Raw genomic sequence first — 27113 nt, forward strand, 5'->3', positions numbered from 1 at the left:
GCAGAAATAAATAATCGTCCCTACGGCCGCGTGGAAGAAATTACGGTATACGTGAGCGGCTATACCAAGTCAAGCTGACAGAAGTCGTTCCCGTTCGCTAATCTCACGAAGGTCTTATAAGTATTCATTCGTGAAGTTATATAGAGCCGCCGGCACCGCTCCGCCGTGGCAAAGCGGATTGGGAGGGCCGAAGGGTGGTAGTGTGCACCTCGCTCGAGGGCGGCTCGTGCAAGAGGAGCGCAGCAACTAGGTGGTGTTCTAGGTGGCGCAACCGCGACGAGCGAAAAATCGATACCCCATCGTTTGCCGGCGAACGAAACGGGCCGTCTTCCAGTACGCGGCTCGTGTGCACGAGATAAACACGGCCATCACGGATCGGCAATCGGAATGGAGTGACGCGTGAGAAGTGAGGTCAACCGCTCCCCCTCCCTGATTGTCACCGGTCCGGTCATCAGGAGCAGCAGCATGGTACGTCCGTGCGGAACGCTTGGTGACTCGATGAACGGGCGCGCGCGACATCGACGGGTGCTGATAATCGCATTAATGATTGCATTCGAATTGCGAACGGCGATGACCCGCGAGGGTTCCGATCACACGTTGGAGATATACTCCCCCGCGGAGTCTCTGTCAGCACCTGTGCGACGTCGAAGGCAAATGCATACGAAATTTACCCCCCTGGTGAATTACGATTATACGTCATTCATGTCTCCTTGTATGCGCAGTACGGTTTTGTGAATTACGCCCTCGAGCTCCTGGTCTTGAAGACCTTCGGCAACGAGACGTGGGAGACGATAAAGTAGGTAAAAACTAGATTGCCTGTTTCTGTTGTCTTTCATGTCTTTTTTTTCGCACGGTTTTCTATACACCTGCACGAACCCTCCCTACGGCGTTTTGCTCCCTATCGTTCGTCCGACGGGCAATCAAGTATTGACATAGGTCAGTTACAAGGAGGATAGTTTGTACATTGAGTGGAATAAATTTTATTATGAGCTCTATGTCGATATCTATATTCTATACGATGCCAATATTACATGTCATGTTACATCCACATCAAAGTTGTTGTATTCATCAAAGTTTCTATGCCACGTGGGAGTTTTCTTTCGCTATCTTAATATTGAGAATTATAGAGATATTATTTCTCTTGGACTTCCCCATTCATGTTACATATTATTTCTGATTTATGCTTAAAGCTTTTAAAACAAACAATTTTTAAATTTTTGACTTCTATAAGATATTTTATTTTGCAGAATTAAAAGATTACAAGTTCTCAACTTTTTCATGAACATAAATTTAAAAATGCAAATTACCTTTTTCATTAATTATCGCTCTATTTTAATAATAGTCCATAAACTTGCTGTATTGATTACATTCTAAATGTGCGTGATAAAAATATTCTAGTATATATATGTATTCGCATATATCTCAAAATACAAATTATTTTATGAGCAATATAGTGATCGTTTAAAATTACCTATGAGGGAGTCAATTTGTCCGCCCCAAATTAAGTTTGTAATATTACCGGCAAAATTGGGTTGCAAAATGTTACGTAATATCAGGGGTATCATTTGGTTTTATAGCAACATCATAACACAATTAGAAAGTAACGTATAGCACTTGACACATGCTTTTAGAACATAAGCTTCAATAATGTTACTTAAAAGAAAATTACTATATATAACTATATATAATTGAGACATAAACTTTAATACGTTTAAAATTAAACAGAAGATGAATATAAAGATTTATTATCTATTTTTATAACTAATATTAAAATCTGAATGACTAATATTATTTTAATTATTATTTCTATTATGTAGTTACATATATATGTATTTATTTATTGTAGTTATTGTTATTATTTTCTTATAAGTATACTCCCTTCTGAAGAACTTTTCTGGGAGATAGTCTAAGTTGTTCCGTGATATGAATATTGGTAAAGCTGTTGCAGAAGCTCTCAAAAGGCGCTGAGGTAAGCTTCAAGTGACACCTGATATCCATATCAAAGAACTAAACTACTCTGAACACTTGACACGTAAATTGAATGACAGCAAGATCGCGTAAAGTGTTTAACAAATTACCAAGCTTTCAAAATTTTTGTAAAGCGATAAAACACATTTGGAATTTAAAGCTGTTATGAAACAATTATTCAATTTCTAAGCTAATATCGAATTTTTGCAAAATGGAGAATTCGGAAATGCCATAAATAACGGTTGAATTTTAAAAATGTCAATTAAATATTATTTTATAATTATTGTAGAATTATTTTCTTCTTATCATCGAATTCTTACAATTGCATTGATGATTTAGAAAAGATGCAGCGGTTAATATGGAAGGACAGTTTCTGGTGCGACAAATTTACGAAGACGAGATTACGTATAATCTGATATCCGCTGCTGTCAATAAGCTTAGTACGTATGCTTACGAGAGAATGCGAGATAAGTCCGTCGCGTGCGGACTTATTTATAAATAACAGAAAATTTTATTAGACATCTTGTGCTTTAGAACTACCTGCCAACGAAATACTCGAATTATTTGGTCGAACGTTCTTCGAGTTCTGCCAAGATTCCGGTTACGACAAGATTCTTCAAGTTCTCGGAGCAACACCTAGAGATTTTTTGCAGGTAAATCTTGAAGGTTGCTCACATTAATTACAGATTTCTCTTATATGAATAGTTTATTAGTGCGCTTGGTCATAGTGGTTTACCGACACGAAAAGTAGAATCTGTATCTTATATTCAACTCGATCCCGTTTACGCTTTAGAATCGCATTAAGGACAGTTTTAATACTCGTTAAATTGTACGTTTTCCGCGTCTAGTACGTATATCGTTATATACCGCAATTTATCGCTAAACCGTTTGCTAAACCAGTCACAGATAGAACAGGATATACATGGGTAAATATATATGAATAAATTAGAAAGCCTTATATCCTTAAAATTATATTTATATAATTTTGTATATGTTCTAGAAAAAAGAATAAGTATATAGAATTAAATTAATAATTATTATTGATAAATTAGCATAAATTATTAGTAACATTATAAAAAATAAATATAGATATTACGATTATTTTTTGACACTGAGTAAAATTTCGATTTATATTGCTGAACAGCGATGCGCTGAATTTTATTAACATATATTCAATTTCTCTTAATTATTTATCCCGTGTAACAGAGAGAACAGCGCGATTAAATATAGCATGGTTTTTCTACTTCCTGCAGAAATTTATTCACATTATTTCGTTTACACGTTGCAGTACAATACTGAGAATTATCATGTTGCATAAAAGTGCTCCAAACTTTAATATCAGCTGTTGTACATTTACATTTTATATTACCCACTCTTTAATTTTTTGTTCATTTTAATACGTTAACTGTATAATATTTATCGCCTTGTATTTAATAAAAACGGAAATCTGTTCAAATATTACTTACACGGATCATATTATTGTTGTAGCATCGCGAGAATATTTTTATCGGAAATATATACATTTTAAATTCATATTCGATATTGGAAACAAAATACATGTGCGCACATATCGGTTATAGACGTATTATACGTCGGTGTCACGTTGCAGAATTTGGACGCGCTTCACGATCATTTGGGTACGTTATATCCGGGCATGAGGGCACCGTCATTTAGATGTACTGAGAGACCCGAGGATGGAGCGCTTATTTTACATTATTATTCAGATCGACCTGGTTTGGAATACATCGTTATTGGAATTGTTAAGGTATTCTATTTACTGCTGTAAAAATGCGATTCGTTATGCAAGACTCGAGAGATCGAAATCTCGCGGAACGAAATTTAATTATTCTTGAATATTATTTCTGAAAATATATTCAACGCTGAACGCTGTAAAAACTCTTGGCTCCGAAAAGTTTCACGAGAAAGAGCGCAGCGATGATTTTATTTAACGGGAATGTCTTAACGAATTGGATGGAAGTGATGGGAGACATTTCAATTTATTTTTGAAATAGACCGTCGCAAAAAAACTGCACGGCACGGACGTTGACATGCAAATAGTGAAGACCAAAAGCGAATGCGATCATGTGCAATTTCTCATAACTGACACATCAGGGCCAGGAGTCGTATCAAACCCTATGATCGCTGAACTGGAAACATTGTCTGTTGGTGAGTGGTTTATCACTGTTCGTTTCCAATAAAAAATATCAGTATGAAAAAATCATTTGATAGTAAAATCACAAATCACGAAATATTTCATGTAAAAAAAAAACTGTGAAGATATATCTTATGATAAAAAAGAAATAATAAATATATTTAACGAATTGCCGTAGAGCCAAAGGTCAGCCCAACGACGTTCTGTCGAGTTTTTCCGTTCCACCTAATGTTCAATCGGGACCTTACAATCGTTCAAACTGGATGTACCATAACACGTGTTATACCGGACGTTTCCAGCGGTCATTGCAAACTAAGCGACATTCTCTTAACTGTGAGTTGACGAGCATCAAACTACAATGTGTTCGTTAAAATCTATAACATTTTTCTCTTGTTCGCTTCGTCGTAAATTCATGATTTTGTACTTGGATGTATTTTGTACGTGACACATATTTTTTTTTATTTTGCATCTTGTAGACTAATTAATCATTAATCGTAGATCCATTTAAAGACGTGCTCTTAAGTGTTACAGCTTAAAAATTTACGATATTACGGATTATGAATAAGAGAAAATTTATTCGATAATATTGCTTCAGCATTTCAGCACTGCGCGAAGTATTGTCTGCGCCCGATATCGATTACTAATTTTCAATAAACCTGCCTAATTGTTCCTTGTCAAAGGAATTGCATTAATGCATAACGCATTGCGCCTGCCGTTACATGCATGCCCATAAGCATGTGAATGTATATCAAATGCATCAGCTTATTGTGATGGACACAGAGCGTGTTGACCGAGCTAACCATTTAACATAATTTGCGTTATTGTTCATGCGTACAAAATGTAATGTTGTCAATTAGCTTACCATTATAATCCCGCAATTTAAAAAATCGTAGGCACATTGAGTGGTGCCATTACTGCGAATATTGCGTCACGTAATTTTGTTTAAAACAACCGCAATATCCAATAGATTTTGATATATATTATGTAAATCAATTTAATAAATTATTACATGCAATTGGGTTAATTAACTGTCATTTCGGATCTCCATAGGTCAGACCGCATCTGGAATTAACATTTGAGAATATATTGTCTCATATTAATACAGTATATGTATTGAGAACGAAAAAGGGAGTTATGCGGGTTGCCGCTGCCGAGGAATATTCATACTTACGTTTAAAGGTCAGTAATTTATAAAAATGAATCAAGAATGAGATGGAATCAATAGAGAACTCCTCAAAGTTTTTAATTTTTAACTATTCCAGGGTCAAATGTTGTATATACGTGAGACCGATGTGGTTATCTTTCTATGTTATCCAAGTGTTATGAACCTGGACGATTTAACTAGGTAAGATTTACGTAAGATTCTTTTATCATTATTAATCATCATTATATAATCTATTTATCGTTCTTTTATTGCGCAATAAATAAGGTAACTATGTATAACACAGGAAGATAAGGATAAAAAAGTATAGTTTATTAGCATAAACTTCTCTGCGCAACCTCGTTGTAGCAATATAAGACTTAAACTTCTTCTTCCCGCTTTTGCGGAATGCGTCTCGATAATCTCGTTTCCCTCGGTCAACTTCGGAATCTTTTGTTCGTCCGTGTTAAGCATAATTGGTAAAAGTTTTGTGTTGACATTACTAAAAGTTTTATATACGTGACGTACCACTTGATACGGCGAGAGGAGTGGTTTTTCGCTACCGCGCGTGACGAACATCTCCGCCGCCGCCGCGCCGTCGCGATATCGCATTATCGCCCCCGTGTTATTCTTTCGGCTCCAGGCGGGGTCTGTACTTGAGCGACGTCCCTCTTCACGACGCCACTCGAGATCTGGTCCTGATGTCGGAACAATTTGAGGCGGATTACAAACTGACGCGCAACTTGGAATTGCTCACCGATAAGCTGCAGCAGACGTATCGCGAACTCGACGGGGAGAAGCAGAAGACCGACAGGTAGGGGATTTCCGCCCACGGCGTTTCCCCGTCATCCGGCGAATCCTTGCCGCCGGGCTTGTTCGTCGTTTATCAGTTAGATAACACGATTATACGCGAGATCTGCGACTTCTTTTCCGCGCTGCGGAGCGCGCTTCGGGAATACCTTCCGATGGAAATTAACGGAAATGGATTTATAACGGGACGCGATACCGCGAGACGGGAGGGACTCTCGACTTCCGCTTGCGTTCGGAGACGAGCAGAAATCATTCCTGAGATTTCCCGCAATTGAGACTCCCTCGTCGAAACTATCCAAATTTAATTTCTCCCGTCGGCGCCGACTTGCGGAAATTTCTCCGAGAACTGTTCGCGAATGTTAATCCGATTAGGCAAAACTAGCGTGCGCGACGGGAAGTTGCGCGACGCGCGACGTTGAATAAAAGATCATCTGTATTCACTGTAGGTTGCTTTACTCGGTGCTTCCTATTTCGGTGGCGAACGAGCTCAGGCATTCACGACCAGTACCGGCGAAAAAGTATGATTGCGTTACTCTTCTGTTCTCCGGGATAGTCGGTTTCGGGGCTTATTGCGCCGCTCACACAGATTCTAACGGCGCTATGAAGATCGTTAACATGCTCAACGAGCTGTACACGGCTTTCGACGTGTTGACTGACCCGAAAAAGAATCCTAACGTTTATAAGGTAAATATCTGCGATAAATTTTATTTTTGCTATTAAGTATGTAGCTTGAAAACAGACTGCTAGATACAATAAATTATCGTACATAATTTTTTATACATAAAAGATATTTATGAATCTTTATAATAAAACACTTTAAAAAGAGGAAATAAATACGCGGTATCGATAACACCTCTCTCGGATATATCTCAGGTTTCCATTATTAATTCTGCTTTTCGATCTAGGTGGAGACCGTGGGTGATAAATATATGGCGGTGAGTGGATTGCCGGAACCCTGTCGTTGTCATGCACGATGCATCGCTCGTCTAGCGTTGGACATGATGGATCTCGCGGCGGATGAAGTGCAGATCGATGGGGAACCCGTGGTACGTACAAGCTGTCCGCACTCAGCTGGCTGTACTTTGTTACATGACCATGGAGCGAAACGCTTTGATCTGAGAAGAGTTGACAGTATAAGTCAATTTAAGATTGGACGTTAAACGTTGCACATCACGCTCTAACGGCTACATCGAAAGAATCGCTGTTAAAGGAGTTATCGAGACAGTCCATCCGTCGACTTTTGTAGAAAGTTGAAATCTTCTTCGTACCTTTATATAGTTAGATGTATGTGTATATATATATATATATATATATATATATATATATATATATATATCGTGTGCGCGAACCGTCTACAATTTCTCAAGGGACAGATGGCATATCTCACTACTATTTTTGTACCTTTTTGCAAAGAGAACTAACTTCTTTCTTGTCGAGTGCCATAGAATTCTCACGTTACTTAAATATTTAACAACGGATCACAGTTGGAATTTACTCCGTGCAATTCGCGATTAAATTTTCAAGAGAAAAAGGATTGGTGCAATTTTAATGAATTTAAACTTCAGTGCTGCAGACACGTGATATAGAGAAAAGAAGACAATCATTACAAGATATTTTACACTTGTATTAAAAGTGTCCAATCTTTTTATGATTTAAATAATTAATACTTTTTTATAACAAAACGTGCTTATAAAATATATGTGTCACGGGAAAAAGAGAAAAACGTATTCCTTTTTTATACCTCTTAAAAGTAATACTATGTTGATTAACTATTATCTTACAGAAAATTACAATTGGTATACACAGTGGAGAAGTTGTTACCGGTGTAATCGGCCATCGTATGCCTCGTTACTGTTTATTCGGAAATACTGTGAATCTTACGAGTCGAACGGAGACCACCGGCCAACCAGGAAAAATCAATGTTTCGGAAGACGCTTACAGGTAACTTACTTAAAATATTGCTAATATTTAAATATGTATGTACAAATTATTTTATACGATAAAATATATTCAAAATTCGGTTTCTTATTTTTATAATTATGTTTTATATACAAATGTTTCTACCGTACTCTCTCTTTCATTCGGTTCTTCTCAGATTAAAGAAAGTTGCTAATGGATCGCAACTTCGGTTTCCCGAACGTGTACATATTACGTTGTCTCACGACATACTTTCCGTTATTCTTGAATGTTTCTGATACTCGCACTCACGAGTGTACTCGTGTCCCTGACAAAGTATCTCTCTAATTCCCAAGATTCATTAACACAGTGCTATTATAAGGCACTATCACCCGATCTTTTAACCTGAATTTTTCTTAAACCTTAGACCTTAGACCTACTTGAATGTCTCGCGCGATTTCGCTCTCGTACATCAAAAATTCCGCTTAAAGTCCGACATACATTTAGATATAGGATTCACATCTATCAAAGTCTCCGTCATAGTTTCGCTTCACTTTCTCTATATATTTCGCCGAACTTCAATATCGAAGATTCGAACTTATACGGCGACTTTAAAAGACTTCGCCGCGCGCATTTGCTGAATTCTGCAGCCGAATCCGGTAGAAAGCGCATTTTATCGAATCACAGTGAATTTCTAAAACATACCTACATATGAATGTATGATAAAATACTTCTGAAATTCACTACCGGGACAAAAAGAAACGGTCGATGCCGATCGTTTTATGACCACTGCGAACGAGATTTTCCATCAATCCTGCAGCAGATCCAGATAACTTCTCAGAGACTCTGGAATCTGCAGTTTCTTGATTCCATGAGGTAGCGCCCAATTGCTATGGAGGGTCTCGCGGATTCGGCAACGGCACAGATGCCGGAGTTCCGCCGGACGAATTCCGCTACGTTCCGGAGGTACTAGATTTCGATTCGTTAGATTGGGATATTGCTCGTACAAAGGTACGCTGAAGATCCCGCTGTGAGCGGCGATGTGATCGGGAGTTCTGACACAGGCGGAGGTGACGGTTCGCAGTAGCAATTTCAGACATGTCAGCAAGTGCTCCGGGTAAACCACTTCCTCCTCGCCGGGATGTGCCTCGAACTCGCTGAGTTTCGTTAGAATGATCTCCATCGGCGACGGGGCCAGGTTGTCGGACTCGACCGACGCGCCGTAGCGCAGCATAATCAACAGGATGTCCGGCGCGCCGTGTTGGATCGCGACCCTCAGAGGCAGAACCTGTCCGTACGACTCCATGGGCACGTCGATGAAACGTCTCTTTATCGGCGAGGACTCGCAACGGTACTCGAGCCGGCCGCTAATCGCGTGATCCAAGAAGTACACCAGTGCCCGGATGTTTTCCTCGCGATCGTCAAAGTCGCACTTCCAGCCGGACAGAAAATGCGTTACGCGCGTACCGAAAATCGCCCCGACCAACAATCGCTCGAACGTCTTCTCGCAGTAGAATATGTCGTTTAGCAGTCGGCTGACGATCACGTTGTTGTCGATATTCCAGTCGTAGCAGAGTTTTGCCGCTACGTACAGAACGTTGTGGAACTTGCCGAGCAGACAGATCGACCCGTTCTCCATCATCGTGATATTGTGATAACGCAGAGCCGAAAAGACGATCCTCTCGCACACATCCTGTTTGTCGAGATTTTCCGCTGGAAGCACCAAGCATCGGGCGTGAATCATAGTCCCATCGGTTATAAAACGGGCGAGTGAAAAAAGTCATGGAATTTCTCCGCGTGGAACGCGGGCGCGAGACGGAGATGCAAATTATTCTGGAATTCGTGGTGATGCGTTTGTATTATAGGCGCGTGGTATTTTTCACCGTTACTGCAACGGCATTGGCGAAACAACGAAGACAAATAGAAAGGATTAGGCACGGTTTAATGTAACGGTAAGATCATAATGGGCGGCGATATCTTTCAGGCGTGTTTCAGGCATTCTCGTATAGCGCCGCGAGGACAGATAAGAATTTAGCGGATTAAAACTATGCGCGTCGTTAATATCGTGGAAGAGCGTATCGTCTACAGGGAAATTTAGGAATTTTCTGTCGGAGATACACGGATAATAAAATAACGTTGTCATACTAATGGTTATCGATTCCCGACGGCGCGGCGGTGGTCCATTTGTCACTTTACGCTAGTCACGCGTAAATATGCGCATAATATGTGAACGCGGATATCATAAATCTCGTTACCTTCTGCACAACTGTTTATCACATCCGTAAAATAATTGACCAACTCGCGACGTTTGTATCGCGAGGCTAAGCAACTGCGTTCCATTTCCGAGAATAGCCTGTCGAAATAACAATCTATCAATACCTCCATGGTATGCGAGTGACTTTAATTAAAAAGCAACGCAATGTCTAGATAATTCGACGGTGCACGTAATTTCAATGACGGGTAAATATCGCGTAACGGTCGTCGCAAACGTTCACGTTTTAATGATTATCAGCAGAAGAAACAAGCCAGTGCACGACAGGCCTAATTCGATTAGACGTAAAACACGCATTTTGAAGGCTTCTTCAATGCACCCTTCCTGAGAGCTACATCCATGTTAGAAAAGGCTGCTGCAGGCTTCTCATACTTTATATATGTACAAGAGAGGGGAGTCGAGATTTATTTAAATATAACAAATATTTTGTAAAAAACACAAGGAGTGATGACATATTTCTCGCATATTATTGGGTGTACAACTTAATTCGGTCCGTTTTTTTGCTTGAAAAACGCATTTATTGTGAAAGAACGGTACGTACGGTTTTATTCAAAGTATTGTCTATTGTTAGCCACTACTTTTTCCCATCTTTCTGGCAGTATATGGATACCGCGTCGGAAGAACGCTTCATCCTTTGAGGCTTCCACAAATCGACCCAATTTTTGATATCTTCATATGATGTGAAGTGCTGCTCAGACAGGCCGTGCGCCATTGATCGAAATAAATGGTAATCAGAGGGAGCAATGTCTGGTGAATACAGCGAGTGGGGTAGGACTTCCCATTTCAACGTTTCCAATATGTTTTGACGGGCTTTGCGACATGGGGTCGAGCATTGTCATGCTGCAAAATCACTTAATCGTGTCTATTGTTGTTGAAATGGCTTGTTGAGTCACTCCCAATAATCCTGCCAATTCTTCTTGCGTTTGACACGAGTCTTGATCCATGCCGGTCTTCGACGTCAAAATTATCGTTCTTGAAGCGTTGAAACCACTCTCGGCACGTTCTTTCACTAATTGCGGCCTCACCATACGTATTTGAGAGCATTCGATGAGCCTCAGCCACGGATTTCTTCATATTGAAGCAGAAAATTAAAACCTGCTCCCGCGAATGACGAGAATTTGGCTCGTAAGCTGCATTTTCAATCGAGAATAACTTTATGATGCAGATACAAATCGACTAATATTTCGATGGCGTTATGTTTACAAATGCCTAAGCTTATTGTATGACGTCTACGATCTATTTATTTCGACTACCACTTACTGCTACAGTCATCTTTTGAAAACGGACCGAACTAAGTTGTACACCCAATACTTTTTTTCTTTCAAAAATGGCTATTATATTAGCGTCAAGATTTTCACGAAAGCTTATACAATTTGTTGCAGGTATCTCTGTATGCCCGAAAATCAAGACCCGCAGTTTCTTTTGGAGTACAGAGGTCCTGTCTCCATGAAAGGAAAATCCGAGCCTATGAACGTGTGGTTCCTGTCCAGAGAAAGGGAGCTGACATCGTAAATTATCATTGGCAATGAATTTTATAGTTTCGGAGCAATAATTTCGAGAAATCAGTTTGAGGATTAAGCTAAATGTACCACGAAGTAATAAAATTCGTATATTTATTCAAGAAAAGGTAGCTAATAATGAACGTTTTAGCAATGAATGTATTTTGTTCAAGACACTTTTATGACCGTTTACCATATGTTTAATTATATGTAAAAAAGTTTATAAAGAGTTAATTGTATCGGAACATCGATGTTCCCCACGATCGTTTTCAAGCGAAGTGTAAAATCGAGCGTCGACACTTCGTCTTCGAGCTCGACCGGCTGTTCCGCAATCATGAGTGTACAAGGCAATCAAATATAATCGTTATTTATTTGGCGACATTACGGCGGTAAAATTTCCTTTCCCGTTTCGCGCGACCCACGTCACCCGACGGGTCATCGATAACCGCTTCCAGCGTGGAGGTCACAGACGCGAAATGTCCTGCCCTCTTAGTTAGGAAAAAAAATGAACAAGAATAACCAGATGGATAGCCCACGCTATACTCGCAGGTAGAAGGTGTAACGGAACTTGTTCTAGTCCCCTTTAAGCCACGTCGCAAGGTCGATCTAATGGATTATACAATACATTCTATTTGGTCTTAGAGGCGTTAGCGATGCGTATTTCTTTATTATGCAATATCTTATATAAAATTTAAAAAGTGTAGTATTAATAAGATATCTTTGTAAATGATTCCATTTATATTCCTATAAAATTACTTAGTTTCTAGTAAATTATGATCATAACTATTGCGTTCTTGAAATTGTTGCTTTTATTAGCATTTGATCACAAGCGTGATAAAAAAATTGAATTTTTAAAGCTAATACATACAGCTGTATCTTAATATTAACTAATAAATGAATAATTATAACTAGACATCGAATATTTTATATGCAGATTGAGATGGAAAGGAGCAATTAATAACTAAGATTACGTTAATTATAATGTTCAACATATTTGTACCTAACATATGTTGCAGTATAAAGATGGTTGGATATTATAAATAACATAATCTTAGTTATTAATTGCTTCTTTCCACTAATCTGCATATAAAAAATCCGATGTCTAATCATTGCACAATGTGATCAGTTTTAGTGCGTGACGAGCATGATCTAATGAGTAGGCAGAATGCACCGTTATTATCATCAAATGATATGACGTTCTGAGATGTCCTTAATTTGCGTGCGATTTTCTTAACTTTCTTTAGCTACCTCCGTGTCATGGAAATAATTTTCTCTAACTTCTCTCTCAAAGCATCTATTAAAACTTACCTGCGTTATATAGATATATGTATAAATCTATACAGATGTAAGAAATTTTACATATCGCACCCCGAGAAGAATACTGTCACAACTCAAAAATTCTCAATTTTCAAAGGAGAGAAAAACAAATTTAATTCAATTTTTTTAAATTGTGAGATAACTAATGCAATTACAACATTTTATTATAATGAAACTTATTTACTTGTTAATTTACTTATGACACTATTCATCCAGCGATCGTAACTTAATTGGTTTAAAAGAATAACGACACTTCTCTCTCTACTCCCGAATTTTGCATATAAACTTGTAACACTATTATAGCATATGGGGAACACCTTTAGACATACTTTTTATGAGTTTAATTCAAAATCGAAATTTTTTTGAGTTGTGATAGTATTCCTCTCGGGGTGCGATATGTATGTACAACGGAAATTCTTAGAAGATAAAATATTAGACCAGCAAGACTAGAAGTATTTATGCTAAATGATAAAGAAATGAGAGGACTATTGGCTACAGTTCAAGTAGTCGGCAACATTAAATGTTATCGTAAAATCGACCAAGCTTTCAATATTTTTTTTTATTCACAACCATCGCCGATTTACCATCGGTGTCTACGCACAATGAATATTGCAACATTGTTAAATTATCGATTATTCGTGAAGAGATGTTTGGTAGATATTTAAGCGTGGACGGCGGGCGACCGCACTTTCCATTCACACGGCCATTCACTACAGGGTACAGGCGTGCGCGGGTTACGGCGAAAACGGTCCGGCGAAGACGCCGGGAGAGGAGAGGAGGCGCATTTCTGCAACATCGGCGGGTGACGGCGGTGAAATTTCGGCAGGTGCACACCGACGATCGTGCGCGCACGCACACCTACGCGCCGCGAAACGGCTTGTTTCCACGTGAAAGGCGGTGAACGGTAAAGAGTCAGGTATTTAAAATAAGGAACCGGATGGTCGATCCGGCGGGTGGCTCGGTAGAGGACGCCACGACCACCACTTAGACCAGGCACTCCAGGCAGGTACCTGTCTGGCGACTACGGGCCGACTCGACGAGAACCCGTTCTCGACGTTCTCGTCCTTCCACGGTTCTCGCCTTTCTCTCCCCCTCCCCTTCCTTACCGGCTCCGCACACCTTCGTAGACGGTTTTCCCACTCCCCGGCTTTCGCTGTGCCCATGATCCCGGGGCCCGACTTCAGTCCCCACCCGGACCGCGAAACTGCATGAGTGAGTGTCAGCGGCACTCAGTACAGTTACTGACGTTCCGTGCTGTGAACGATCGCCCGTCGTTGATCGTTGTCGCTCGTCATCGGCTTTAACGTTTTGAGTCGAGTGCAATCGAGTTTTACTATGCGCCGCTCTTGATACACATATGCGGTCTGTAAGTGGTGCTAATATCTTCTTCTCCACGGTCCCGGTCGCGATCCGGTCTCCCTCTCCTCTTCATCTCACGGACGATTTTCTCTTTCTCTTTTTGCGTGTGCCGGTCCCGTACGTTCCATCGGTCTCTCTCTCTTTCACGCGCGCGGCAGGTAGTCCGGCGATCTCGCATGGCCACAGGTGTGCGCAAGGTGCTAACGTTTTCTCGACGAACGGAGCCGCGGGGCCTCATGTTGCTCGGCCGATCGACCTGATTCGAGCGGCGCGCGGCGCAATTCGTCAGGCTCTCCCGTCTCGATCGTCCTTGCGCGCGATGGACCTATAGAACGCGATCGACGAGTCACAGTCGATTGATGGAATTTGGCCAATTTCGCGGAGTGATCGGTGCTTGCCTGTGCACGGAGTTACGCGCAGTCATAGTTGTGAATCTCAGCCATTAATTAACGAATAAAAAATATATTTTTTTGCGTAGTAATTGCAGTGCAACGTGATCTACTGCGATCGAATAAAAAATTATTTTAATTTTGCCGAAAGCCTGAAAATCGTGGAAACCTCACCGACACGTAGTAGCACCAATTAAAATTTGCTAAATTAATTCTATATGATTTAATTATGCCATGTGAAGTCTGCGATATTTTTTTTATTCGAAGAGAGTCGGTTATAGGTATATATTAATTTTTCTAGTTAACTGTTTAAATTGGCAATATCGAAGAAATAATATTAGTTCAATGCTTCAATGTATACCCTATGAGCACGAGTGAGCGAACGTGCTCGCGAACATGTCGATGAAAAGCGCGGTCCGTTCCAACGGCACTCGACTTTGATCGAGTGTTATATTGTACCGAATTGCCAGTTGTTTCAGGACGAACGGTCTACGTTGCGTTTGATGGTGAATTAATATCACTGTAACTCACGATAGATGCACCGTTTAAAACGCACGCGGCCATTTCGGGAAACAGGTCGCAGGTCCCATCCGCGCGATTAAAGTTCTTTAACGACTATTGGATCAATAACGTGTAAATTTATCGTACCCTCGAGAGAACAGTATAAGCGTTATCATTAATACGATTCGACCTCGTAATGAGGAGGAGGCCGCGAAAGGAAAGAGAAAGAGAAACCCGTGAAGAGAGGGGCTTCAACTTAATCCTTGACTTTCCAAATTCCACCGTCAAGGTGAAGCTTATCGAGTGAGCCACCGATGACTTTGTATGCACGTATGGATGAGACCGTCACGATGACCGTGCCGCCGCCACTACCTGCGAAGACACAGGTTCGGGATGCGAGCCAGGCCGCACGGCAGACTGTGTCAATCCGGACCGTTTCCCCTTCCGTCACGCCGCCTCTCGCCACCGGGCCCGGAGCAACGGTATTTGTCGGAGTTAGCGCTCCTACCGCCGATTCCGTGACAACCTGCGGGAGAAGAATCCCGGAAGTGCAATCGGCGAACGGCGGCTGCGAGGAGCGGAGCAACGTCGTCGAGTCGCGGCAGCAACAACGGTGGCAGCAATCGCAGCATCCCGCGCATCATCAGCAGCAGGCCGCGCACATAGTCAAGATCAAGATCAATCCGGATGGCGACAAGAACAGTAGGGTGATATCGACGGTACGGTTGACCCTGGACGAGAACGACCGGAATCGCGAGATCGAAAACAGTACCGCGCGCGAACGTTCGGACGGTGCGGTGGTGGTGAGTGCGACAAACTTGGTGAACGAGCGACGCTGCGCGAGTGCCGGTGTCGGTGAGGGCTGTGTGAGGATCAGTGTCTTCAGCGGCGATCCGCCGACCGATTCCGACAATCAGGAGCGCAACAACAACAACAACAACAACAACAGCAACGACAGCAACGACAGCGACAAGCGTGGCCAAGAGGACAACGACAGGAGCGACAACAGAGACATGGTGCATCGCGGTACCGCGGAAACCCTGAACTCCTCCACCCTCGGTGGCGGCCGTTCGAGCGCCTGTTTCTACTACAACTCTTATCATCAGAGCCCGTTGAGCAGCATGGTGATGTCAAGCGGACAATGCTCGCCCAGCGACACTTTGGACAGCGGCACTTGCAGCGATCTCGACGGAACGCCGCCGCCACTGCCAAAGAAGAAGAACTCCAGCACGGTGATACTGTCCAACAGCACGCACAACCGGACTGGTAGCCTGACCAGCAGCGGCGCCGAAGTCGACAGCGACGACAATGAGAGCAACATCAGCTGCGACTCGTTGAACGGTGCCGAGGTGAACGGCGACGCGAGCGAATATCGAATGCACGAAACGTCGAAGGACGTTGAGGAAACGGTAGGCGTAGTTGAGAAATTAGGTCGAATCACGCTAACGGCGAACGGCGTTAATGAAGCGATCGAGGAACCGAGCGGCGGCGTTCATCATCAGGTCTCGATAACGGAACTCGGTTGCGCGCCACGCTCGCCGGTGTCGTCGGCCAGCGTCTCGCCGTCGCCATCCGGAACGTCGTCCCTGTCGAAAGCCTCGTCGACGCCGCGGGTGAGGAGTCCCGATCCCGCGATCGAGCAAAACGGCCAGTCGCCGGTAATTAAAGCGTGCACATACGAGGAGAGGAAGCAACGGGAACAAGAGAGGATAGAGCAGGAGGTGGTCAATGCCGCTCGGAATCGATCGACCGGTCACAAATACCTGTACGAGGACGACAGGTACTACAATTTCCACGTGAACGAGCTGCGCGATAATAATAAGAACTCGAACGGCGAACACGGGGTGGCCGAGAACGACGAGTGTTTCGCCGGTTACAAAATCCACGAGAAGGAAGCCATACGAAGTGCCAAAGGGACCGTGCGCGGTGTGAAGAACAGAGTACGAGCGGGCATCGCAACATTCCTGCAGTCGCCTACCTCCAAGGTTTGAATCAGAACAGAATAATTGAGCTTCCGATACTCTCGTGCGAGATTTAATTTCACAGAGCGCGAATCAGTTAGCGGCTTAATTTTATATTCGTAAGTTCTCACATATACACACGGAACATGGTAAAAAAAAACGGAACGTGACCTATTTTAGGAATATCCATTCAACAAAAAGCTAAATTAATAATTTAACTTCAAAGAGTGGAAATTAGTTTACTGCGTATTTGCGAGTTTTCACGCATATACAGAGCGGCAAAAGGAGAAAACACGATTTATTTCCGAGTATACTCCAGTAAAGAGCTAAATTATTTAAATCTAAAGAGTATAATCAATTTACAGAGTAATATCCGTTTTCAAACGTATACATACATGTATAAATGTATAGAGATTAAAGGAACAGTGCGTAAATTTCCAATGAAGGCTGTCGATGGGAATTAATTTAGAAAATGTTATACTGTATTAATAATGTGCGTGTCAGTGAATATACATGCACGTTAGACCTATCCGTATAAGAAGGTAACTAACAAATAATAATGTTTTATTTATGGGCTGTGTAACATTCCCCTCCGCGCGTTTGCGGCTCCGCGCACTTAAAATATCGACCAATCGACACGGCAGTAGAGTTGAGCCCCGTAAACGATGGGTCGACTTGTTATGCAAATCAGGCGCTGGCAAGTACCTGAGGTGCGTATTGACGAGTCGGAATCGGTATCGAGCTGCGAGACGGGCGCAAGCCCCGCGTCGGGTTGAGCGCTTAAATCCGTGTGCATCAAGCTGGATGCACTTGATTCGCATGGTCTACAGGTCGGCGCGAAGCGTTAGATTTACAGTTAGATAGCCGTAACGTCCTCCATCGTTCGCCACTTTGAATCAGATGGCATGAATTGGTAACTATATCGCGCGTTCGAATTCGCACATTCCACGCATCGCGCGTCTTGTAGGACGTAGTAAACCGTCTTCGTAAAGAAGCAAGTAATCCTTGATAATGATCGATTACGAGACGTATGATTGATATATTGACGTATAATTATTGACATTTAAAAAAAATTGTTGTTCTATAACTGTACAGATAAATGTCTTATTCCACCTGTAAATGAGGTGGAATCGGCAACATTTGCATAATGAATGTTTGTAAAGCTGTTGTTGAAGCGAGACTTGTTGTTAAAGCGAGAAAAGAAAAGAAAAATTAAGTGATTTATTTCCGTCTTTTTCGCATGGCAGTGCGTTGAGATTTTATGACCAATCTGAAGTCACCCTATAGGAACTCTCCTCCTAGCTTTCATACCTCTGTCATAAAATAAATAAAGGCGACGTCAATAGACAGGTTCCTCGACGGGGCTCGCAGGCAGCACAGAAGATCGTGCAATGAATGATAATCTCCCCGCAATGTTCTTTGACAAATATTTACTATTGTCTTGTTTCTGAACACGTTTATTCGTCGGCGATAATCGGCTTATACCGATACCTGTGGCGTATGAGCTTATTTGCTGTCTTACCGGTTATTCGATGCATTTCACATTAAATTCCTCTCAGTTCCTATAACGAGAGATCCCTATTAAGATCTCGCGAAATGGATTTATGGCAAGCGGCATAATATATATATATATACATTAGTGCATCTTTATCGCGAAGTTTCCGGTGTTGCTATGCGAGCGTCGTGCGTACGCGATGCTCATACCATCGATGCGGAACGGATCGACGTAACGGTAGATTCGATAAAACGATATTACGGCAACGTACCGAGAAACGCGACGTACGCAACGTACTGAGAAACCTCGGCCGCGAAACACAAGCCCGTGTTACGTCCCCCATGTACGTCTTGCCTCTTCCTAGTCTTGCTTGTATTCCTCTTTGTTATCGCACACCCGCGCTATGCCATCCAGCTCCGCTCTCGCTCGTGTGTGCGCGGCCGCGCGGCCTATTTCGCGAAATTACAGAGACCGAGGGTACCTCGGCTTGCACGCAAATGCGCTGGCAACGGCTGAGAAGTAATCCCGCACTTCCTCGCGGCTGAATCTCCGCCTTTGAGACTTCCACGCCTCGATTGCACTTTTCACGTGCAGTCCACCGCGAACGTGCGATTATCTCTCCGTTCTCCATGAAAATCGACCCTCGCGACGCAAATGATGACATTTTAATGAGCTGCGTTCTATATCGCACGTCGTGATAACTACTAGCCAGCTAACTCCGGGCACTCTGCCAGAAAAATCCGTCTAGCAATGTTAAATCATTTTTCTGGGAATATCTTATGTCAAACGCTATCTTTTAATGTATCCAATAAAAAAATATTTTCACTTATTTCTACACAGAAAAAACAGAAGTGTTAAATCAATTATTTACTTATATTTTTGTATATAAGCAAGAATCTATAATCTTAAAATAAGATATAAATTTTGAAGATATTAAACGCGAAGAAAACTTGTTTGAAGGTACTTATATAGTTTAATGAAAAAAAAAAAAAGTTGAAATAAAAAGTTGAAATTCTTATAAGAAGATTATAAATTCTTGCTTATACAAGAATATAAGTCTTGATTTAATGCTTCTTTTTTTCTGTGTAATTTATTAAAAATGTATAAATTGTTCATATAAATCGATATTTAAAACCAACAATAAATGAATGAAAAATTGAATTTTGTGAATAAGGAAAATATAGCCAGTTGCGGGGTGGTGGTTGGTGCGCTTTATGTAGCGTAGCGCATTCTCTGAAATTAGTGACCGAAAGTAACACTTGCACTTTCGGAATGTTCGCTTCAAGCTCGGATAACGATTTGATTGATCACTATGGAAAGCCGCTGTATGCCAATAGATTTTTTTTATGTGATCGATATATCAACCGCGGCGGCAGTCAGGTAACCGCAATTTACGACATCGAAATGTTATGCGTGATTTCGCCGACCGCGCCACTGACCAGTGTAAGAAACTTGATTTCACATAAAAAAAAAAAAGAAATTAAGTAGGTGTACCAAGACTTCGGCCTGAAATCATAAACATCGCTTCGGGTAAACCACCGTGCAGAGCGTGCCCTACATTCGTCGTTGCTCGCTTCCTCATTGCACATGAAGGCACGCAGATTCTTCACGATACTCGATACATCTTGCCTGTATAGTATCACATAAAGACATCCTAACATTTTTTTATTTTCTGCTACTATTGATTTTGATAGAGACATTTTAATTGATATAACAGAAACAATTTGATATATGTACACACTTCTTTTTTTCTGTATGTGTAGAGCTTTAAACATAATTGACGTTTTTAATACAGTTTTATTAGAAGATCACTAATTAATTATTAATTCGATTGTTTTTATATAAATATCTGTGATAAATGTGTTATATTATATATTTCGTTATATTAGATTATTATTCGAATACTATATTATTCAAAGTTAATGTATTTTTACGTAATTTGATTATTCTCTCATACAAGAAATATTTTTCCAAAAATATATATTTTACATACACATGATATCAACTATCATTTTTACGAAAATGCAACATTATTTATGGCAAGCATGTTTATAGCAGATATTCGCTCTGCGACAATTTTCTTCTATTGCTTAACGCTTTCTCTGCATAATAGAATTCTTGCGGTTGGGACAAACAGTCGGAATTGCAAATGTCGGAATATCATGCGAAATTACTTCCGAGTCTGAGAACTTCGTCGTTGTTTACATCATAGGGTGGCGATCTTGAAATCTTGCGAATTTCGATTACGCTTTCACGATAAATGCTGTGACTCTTGATTATTATTAGGCTATTTAGCTAGTTTCAAAAGGAAACAATGTGCAATAAGAAATGACAGTTTTACTTCCGTATAATTAACAGTTCAAAGCAGTTTCTAGTACAGTAAAATGTCTGACATAACCCGGCCGTATCTGAAACTGCTACAGCCATTTCTTAGAACGAAATATACGTAATACTTGTCTCGTCATGTTGGCTGAAATTCGTGAGACGACTTTAATCAGAATTCCTCAATAAATCGAAGAAATGCGCTTCATTTAAGTCATTTTAAGTAATGAAAATAATTGCATATATATTTTTGTTAAAAAAATGCATATATCTGCACATATAATTTATTTCACTTTTGATCCCAAAACAACTTTAAATATCTTGCTCTCATATCAAGCGATATAGGTTTTATTGCCGTATTATATTTATTATCTATAATTAATACCTGGTATGAAGAAAATAACCTTTTGCCAAGTCGATATCATAATTGCATATAGAAATGTACACACCTTGCGCATTAATTGCATGTCATTTCAACGAATGATTATATATTATGGAACAGTATATAATTAAAACGTTATACATTTAACGGCCAGATAATCTGTTTAGTGAGTAGAGATATATACGCTTCGCTTAAAACTCCGTATTATGGAGAGTAGCTGGTTTTACTGCCGGCGTATTTAATTAAAGAATCTTCATAAAACCTTAACTGATAGCGCAGCGAAATAATTAAGTTAAATCTGGGAGTATTATTTTCGCGCGGAATTCAATGGAACTTATGATGGCAATTAAATTGGCAATTTAGGCATTAGACCGGGTACAAAAGAAGGAAGTTTATGAATTTTGATAAAACGTAATTGTGTATATTGAAATCGGCTAACGTATCTCATATTTATTAGCTAACTTTAACAAGAAACAAAACTTTCTTCTTCTAGAAGAAAACTAGTCATTATCTTTCTCTTACTCGCGTACATATTTTATCAGTGCGTAACTAGTTACATAATTACCAGTTTTGTTACACGTAATAACGTATAAAAGCATATTGGACGCATTCAACCGATAATATAGCTTGCCGGAATTTCTCGGAAAATACAATATACTTTCTCATGAAAGTGGAACACAGTAATAAATTAACAGTAATTCGTAAAACGAAAGAATGCATTGCGAATTGTTCTCGAAATTATTATTTCGTTTTTATAACATAGTTAACAAACGTTTCCGTCAAACTCCGATATTACACATCGCCACGTTCGAAATCTCGACGTATCTTGCTCTCCGATCAAACCTATATAGCTTCATTGCTTCGTGCTTTATGCGCGCAGTATCGACGCACGTGTCTACGCATGCTGTTCGCAAGTTAAGCATTACTCTCGTTTAGCATTACTATAAATTTTCATGAAGCTGATTCACACGTGTATGCACGCAACCCAGTTCGGTATCTTAGCGACCGACTGTGTATGAAGAAGGTGAAATGATCGATGATAAACGCGCGGCACAAGTACGACCTACTTCGTCATCTGCCTCCGCGGGCCAACTTTCTTTCTTTCTCATTACGAAAATTATCCCCGCGAAATCATGATCATATTGATTGGGCTTTATCTGTCTCCCGATAACCGCACTGGGCTTCATCGTCGGGGTTGCTTCTCCCATTACGCGAATTGATTTCTGCCGCGCAATATACGTCGATCAAATATATAATTGATACGCTTCGCGAAATTAAATTAATCAATTAATAGATTCCGTCTCGTGTGCTGCCAATGAAATGTTCGGGTCGCATCCCGCTAAACGATAACAGTCTTTCGAAAATCACGCGTCTGCACAATCTTTCTTTATGTAAATATACTTTCGCATTTCTATCATCCGGAAAGTTCTCCAACGACCTAATACGTAAAATGACTTATGTAAGTACACCTGAATTACTAATATATCTCGCATTAGCCTTGCTAATGAAGCGATGCCGACGACACCGGACGGCTTCAAGACGCACGACCTACTTCATCTACCGATTTCCGCTTTTACGAGGCTGCCTGCTATTCCACGTATTCAAGAGAGAGATGGATTTGCCGGTAGCAGATGGCGGGAGGTCGGCTTCATGAATTTCCCGGTTGAAGAAAACGCGCTAGGCATGTCCACGAGACAAATCGGGTGGGAAAAGAGAAAGCGGGTCAAAGAGGCCACCGCGGCGACAACGGCAACAGCAATGAGTAGTTTCAGCCTTCTCTTGGATTCATTTAAGCATCTTCTCTTGTATTTTTTCGCAGTTTTTTCATCATCCATGTGTTGTCCCGTATTCCATTTATACGCTCCTGCTGCCCTGCTCGCCTCCCACGTATGTTTGAACTTTTTACAAAAGCTCTTTCCTCGACCAGTACGTTTATCGAGAAATTCGAAACCGTGCGGCGTGAGCGTGTCCTTTACTTAGCATCTTGTTTTTCAATTAACTAATAATAGGATCTACGCTATTGTCATGAAATTTTATGTGAACAAGATAATGCGGATATTGAATTTACGAGTGCAGGGTTATTATACAAGCAAATACTTGCAACGTACGTATATACAAATAATCGTAATAGTTTCATATTTTGAATTAACTTGTAACATAATATCTGTTAAGATCATTAATAATAATTTTGAGGTATCATGTAAAAAAGTTATTGATGATATAATTAGCTATTGTTGTTAAATAATAGGAAGTATTTCATGTTCATATGTATATATCAATAAATTATTTCACAGATTAGGAGTTTATAAAAATAAATAGAATTTACACAATATAGATACGTAATATAACTATTAATATAGCTGCGTTTTTTTTTTTTCATATAATATGTGATCTCTATCTCTGAAATTAAATCAAAAAGAGGCACACACAAAACTCACTCACAGTGAGTCGGAACAATAACCACAACAATAATCGTAATCAAGTCCAGTTTAAAAAACGACGTCTTTTTTTCTCGCAATCTTTAAAGATAACAACAATTTCTACCTAAGAGTAATCTAGAGCAGTACTCTATTCTCATCAACCATATGACTCGAACTACTTTGGATGATTTGCCTCGCGTGTTTTCGTCCAGCGAAGAACAGTAACAATATACAGTAAAATGTTCTTCATCAACGTTACTCGAACGTTCACGAACGTTACTCGATGCCTTATAATTTGTAGCCGATGCACCGTTATCAAATGATGAAAGAGCACAGGTGTGCATTTGCATATAGCGTGCTCGGACGCGTGACACGAGCAGTAACCTAAAATTTGGAGAATCTCCGTTTGATCGAAACTGGTTTTATCAAATCTTTCACGGATACCATAATATTCCAAAAATTGTAACGGGAATCGCATATGCCACTCGCATTCAGTACACTCTAGATGGACGTAAACATGTCATATTTTCCCGCAATTTATGTCACCTTGACCCAATATACATTAATATTCCGAAGTTACACATTATTTTCCTCTTGCCAGGAGATGGCATATGTGAGAAATAATGCACTGGGTAATGCACGGTATGTTAAACCGTGAAAAAAAAAGAACGTGCCCCGTATCTCTGGCTTAGAAAATTTCTAATCCCGCATTTTTAACCTTTGCATGAAATGTGCGAGCCCGGAGCCGCAATCCATTTTCCATGTATTTCCAAGGAATAATTCCCGAACCGCAGCGCGAATGTATACACGGATTCCGCATTTAATTAATTAAGTCACGCGCGCGTGTATAAATCCATGTGTAATTTCTGCCTGAATATATATTCAGGTGCAATATAAATAGCTAGTCTTTTGTCAAGGAAGCACTCCGGAAAATAGCTATTTCTGTGTGTGGGCTGCCTCGCAATTCAATGTCCCAGTGTCAGAAAAGATCTGCGGGAATGCTGTTTTGGATTATCACTTAAATCCTTTCCGCAACATCGGCGCTATATACCGCGGCGGTACTCACGATGAGAATGTCGACACGGTAATATGACGCTCCTTTCTAGTCATGAGATCGTTGACATTTCTGCGGCGGACGCGCGGTTGCAATCATGCATAAATAATTGACCGTACTTATGAAAGTGCACTTTCTTCTTCGGATTCACACCTCGTTCTGATGGACGTGCGGCACCCACCAACGCTTGCGAAACGATTATCGCCTCTCGATATACAATCGTAATGCAATTCTATTATCGAAGATGAAAATCGTAAAAAGCTGACTTCTCATCACAATGACGCGCTTTGTTTGATGACGCATAATTAAGCTATGTATCTCAAAATAGAAGCACGTACTAACTGAAGAATCTCGTTTCCATAGTGAGTAATTGAAAAACAGGAAATGGGAGAAGATTCCTTATACGTAGATATATAGTTGAATATATTACACAAAAAAAAAGAAGTGTGTTAAATCAAGACTTACATTCTTGTATATGTATAAGCAAGAATCTATTTCAACTTTTTTTTCTTCATTAAACTATATAAATACCTTCATTCAAACAAGTTTTTTTCGTTTAACGCAATTTATATCTCATTTCAAAAGATTATAGATTCTTGCTTATATATAAGAATATAAGTCATTTAACACTTCTTTTTTTTCTGTGTATTTTGACGGTACATTTGTTTTTAACCGTGTCTCGAGAAATCTTAGTTTCTTCATAAATAATTGAAGAACGGCTTTTAAGATTAATATATTATTTTATTGCATATTATTGTATTATTAATTTAATTCTTTATATAAAAATTATTACACAATTGTTTAAAAATTACAATATTTTTCATAAAGCTCGTTCTATAATTGTTTGAGTAGAATTCACTTGTTAAGAGAAACATGCGTATAGATTAAACTACAAGTTAATTAATAAGATTTTAATAATAAAATTATGTAAGAAGTGCGCGAATAGGAAATTGATTCGGAAATTAATACGGAGATCACAAGTATTTCTACATTGAGCATGTAACAGGCAGTGAAAGCTTTCAGTTTCAATTTCAAGGAAATCAAACTTCAACTAGACTTGTCGTGTTCCAATTTGCATTCGCGAATGTCAATTAAGAGATCAAAAGGAATTATATAGCTAACTCTGTTCTATATTTCGATGTGACTTAAAATATAAAATGTAATAGATTACGTGGCTCGGAAGTGAGGGGAATCAAATATAAGAAACTTTTCATCATACTTGTAAAACAGCTGTTAACTTTATTCTCTGCAGAATATGACTTTTCGTTTGAAAGTAACAAATTTAACATATATTAAAAAGAAGGTATAAATACTGTGCGAAAAAATACAAACAAGAAAGAATTAAAAAGAAAGGGAATTCTTTTCAGTAAGATGGAAAAAGCATGGCAGATTCTCACAGTGTATACTATTTTGTAGGTATTTAAACGAGCTGAAGCGCTTGTTTCGAATGAAATTCTTCGGCACGTGCGATTGTCTACGGCGTGTTTACTTTCCGTTTGTATATAATTGCTCGATTTTTAATTTCAAATGACGAGACGAGAAACGCGAGCGGCGATACTTATACCAGCTGATATCAGCGTAATGCTTCGCACGATTTACATTTTCGGGATAATCCGCTAATTTTATCGAGCCTCTCGCAACTCACGACTCTGTGGGCCAGTTCGCGACCACAATTACTCGATTTATTGATCGACCGGAACATGTGACGGTATAATACTCTCGCACAAAACCGCACGTAACCTCGCGTATGAATTCGCGATTGACATTTCGTTACATATGAGGTATGAGGTAGGTCAAGCCTGCGAGAAGCGTAGAAATGGCCAATTGCCTGCTGATATCGCACATGTGATCCGCGGTGCGGCAGGAGCGGCATTTCTGATCGGATGTGTTCTTGAGCGAGAGATCCATCGATTGCACGTCCCGGGGGCTTCGGCGGGAAATGCACGTGAAATCACATCACGCTCGTGTAGACTTTAATGAGAGAGGAACTTGGCGGAATGCATTCATCGGACGGCGGCGCATTTGCATCGATTATCCCGACAAAGGTCAGATCTCGTCTGACATCACCGCGTGCGGCGACGCAGATACAGAATCGCCGCGCACACACGCGCACACACACACACACACACACACACACACACACACACACACACACACACACACACACACACACAC

At 40.4% G+C, this 27113-nt stretch overlaps 3 protein-coding genes across 5 annotated transcripts in view; 2 read left to right on the top strand and 1 right to left on the bottom strand.

Moving 5' to 3' along the window:
* The first annotated feature begins 288 nt into the window (after positions 1-288).
* Positions 289-12119, top strand: LOC112459697 (guanylate cyclase soluble subunit beta-1). The gene is made up of 14 exons (XM_025023953.1): positions 289-468; positions 723-796; positions 2308-2408; positions 2503-2621; positions 3578-3733; positions 3981-4134; positions 4299-4453; positions 5171-5299; positions 5383-5465; positions 5905-6075; positions 6518-6755; positions 6977-7117; positions 7855-8012; positions 11622-12119. Exons 1-14 carry the CDS (start codon positions 466-468, stop codon positions 11749-11751), a joined length of 1812 nt encoding a protein of 603 aa, XP_024879721.1. The 5' UTR covers positions 289-465; the 3' UTR covers positions 11752-12119.
* LOC112459698 lies at positions 8082-11320 on the bottom strand. The gene is made up of 2 exons (XM_025023954.1): positions 10223-11320; positions 8082-9680 (listed from the first exon to the last, which is right to left on the bottom strand). The coding sequence occupies exons 1-2, from the start codon at positions 10350-10352 to the stop codon at positions 8776-8778; spliced, it is 1035 nt and encodes a 344-aa protein (XP_024879722.1). The 5' UTR covers positions 10353-11320; the 3' UTR covers positions 8082-8775.
* A 2114-nt stretch (positions 12120-14233) lies between the features above and the next one.
* LOC112459695 (glutaredoxin domain-containing cysteine-rich protein CG31559-like) overlaps positions 14234-27113 on the top strand; it is a 25379-nt gene continuing 12499 nt past the window's right edge. Inside the window, exons 1-2 of one of the 3 annotated variants that reach the window (XM_025023948.1) lie at positions 14234-14421; positions 15594-17289. In XM_025023948.1, the coding sequence (XP_024879716.1) occupies positions 15619-17289 (1671 nt within the window). In that variant the 5' untranslated portion in view covers positions 14234-14421; positions 15594-15618. Of the gene's footprint in view, positions 17290-27113 lie in introns of all 3 variants that reach the window. The other 2 variants (XM_025023950.1, XM_025023949.1) reach the window with 2 other exon arrangements.

This window comes from Temnothorax curvispinosus, unplaced genomic scaffold (genome assembly GCF_003070985.1).
Source record: "Temnothorax curvispinosus isolate PA1 unplaced genomic scaffold, ASM307098v1 QBEX01010053.1, whole genome shotgun sequence".
NCBI classification, from domain to species: Eukaryota; Metazoa; Arthropoda; class Insecta; order Hymenoptera; family Formicidae; genus Temnothorax; species Temnothorax curvispinosus.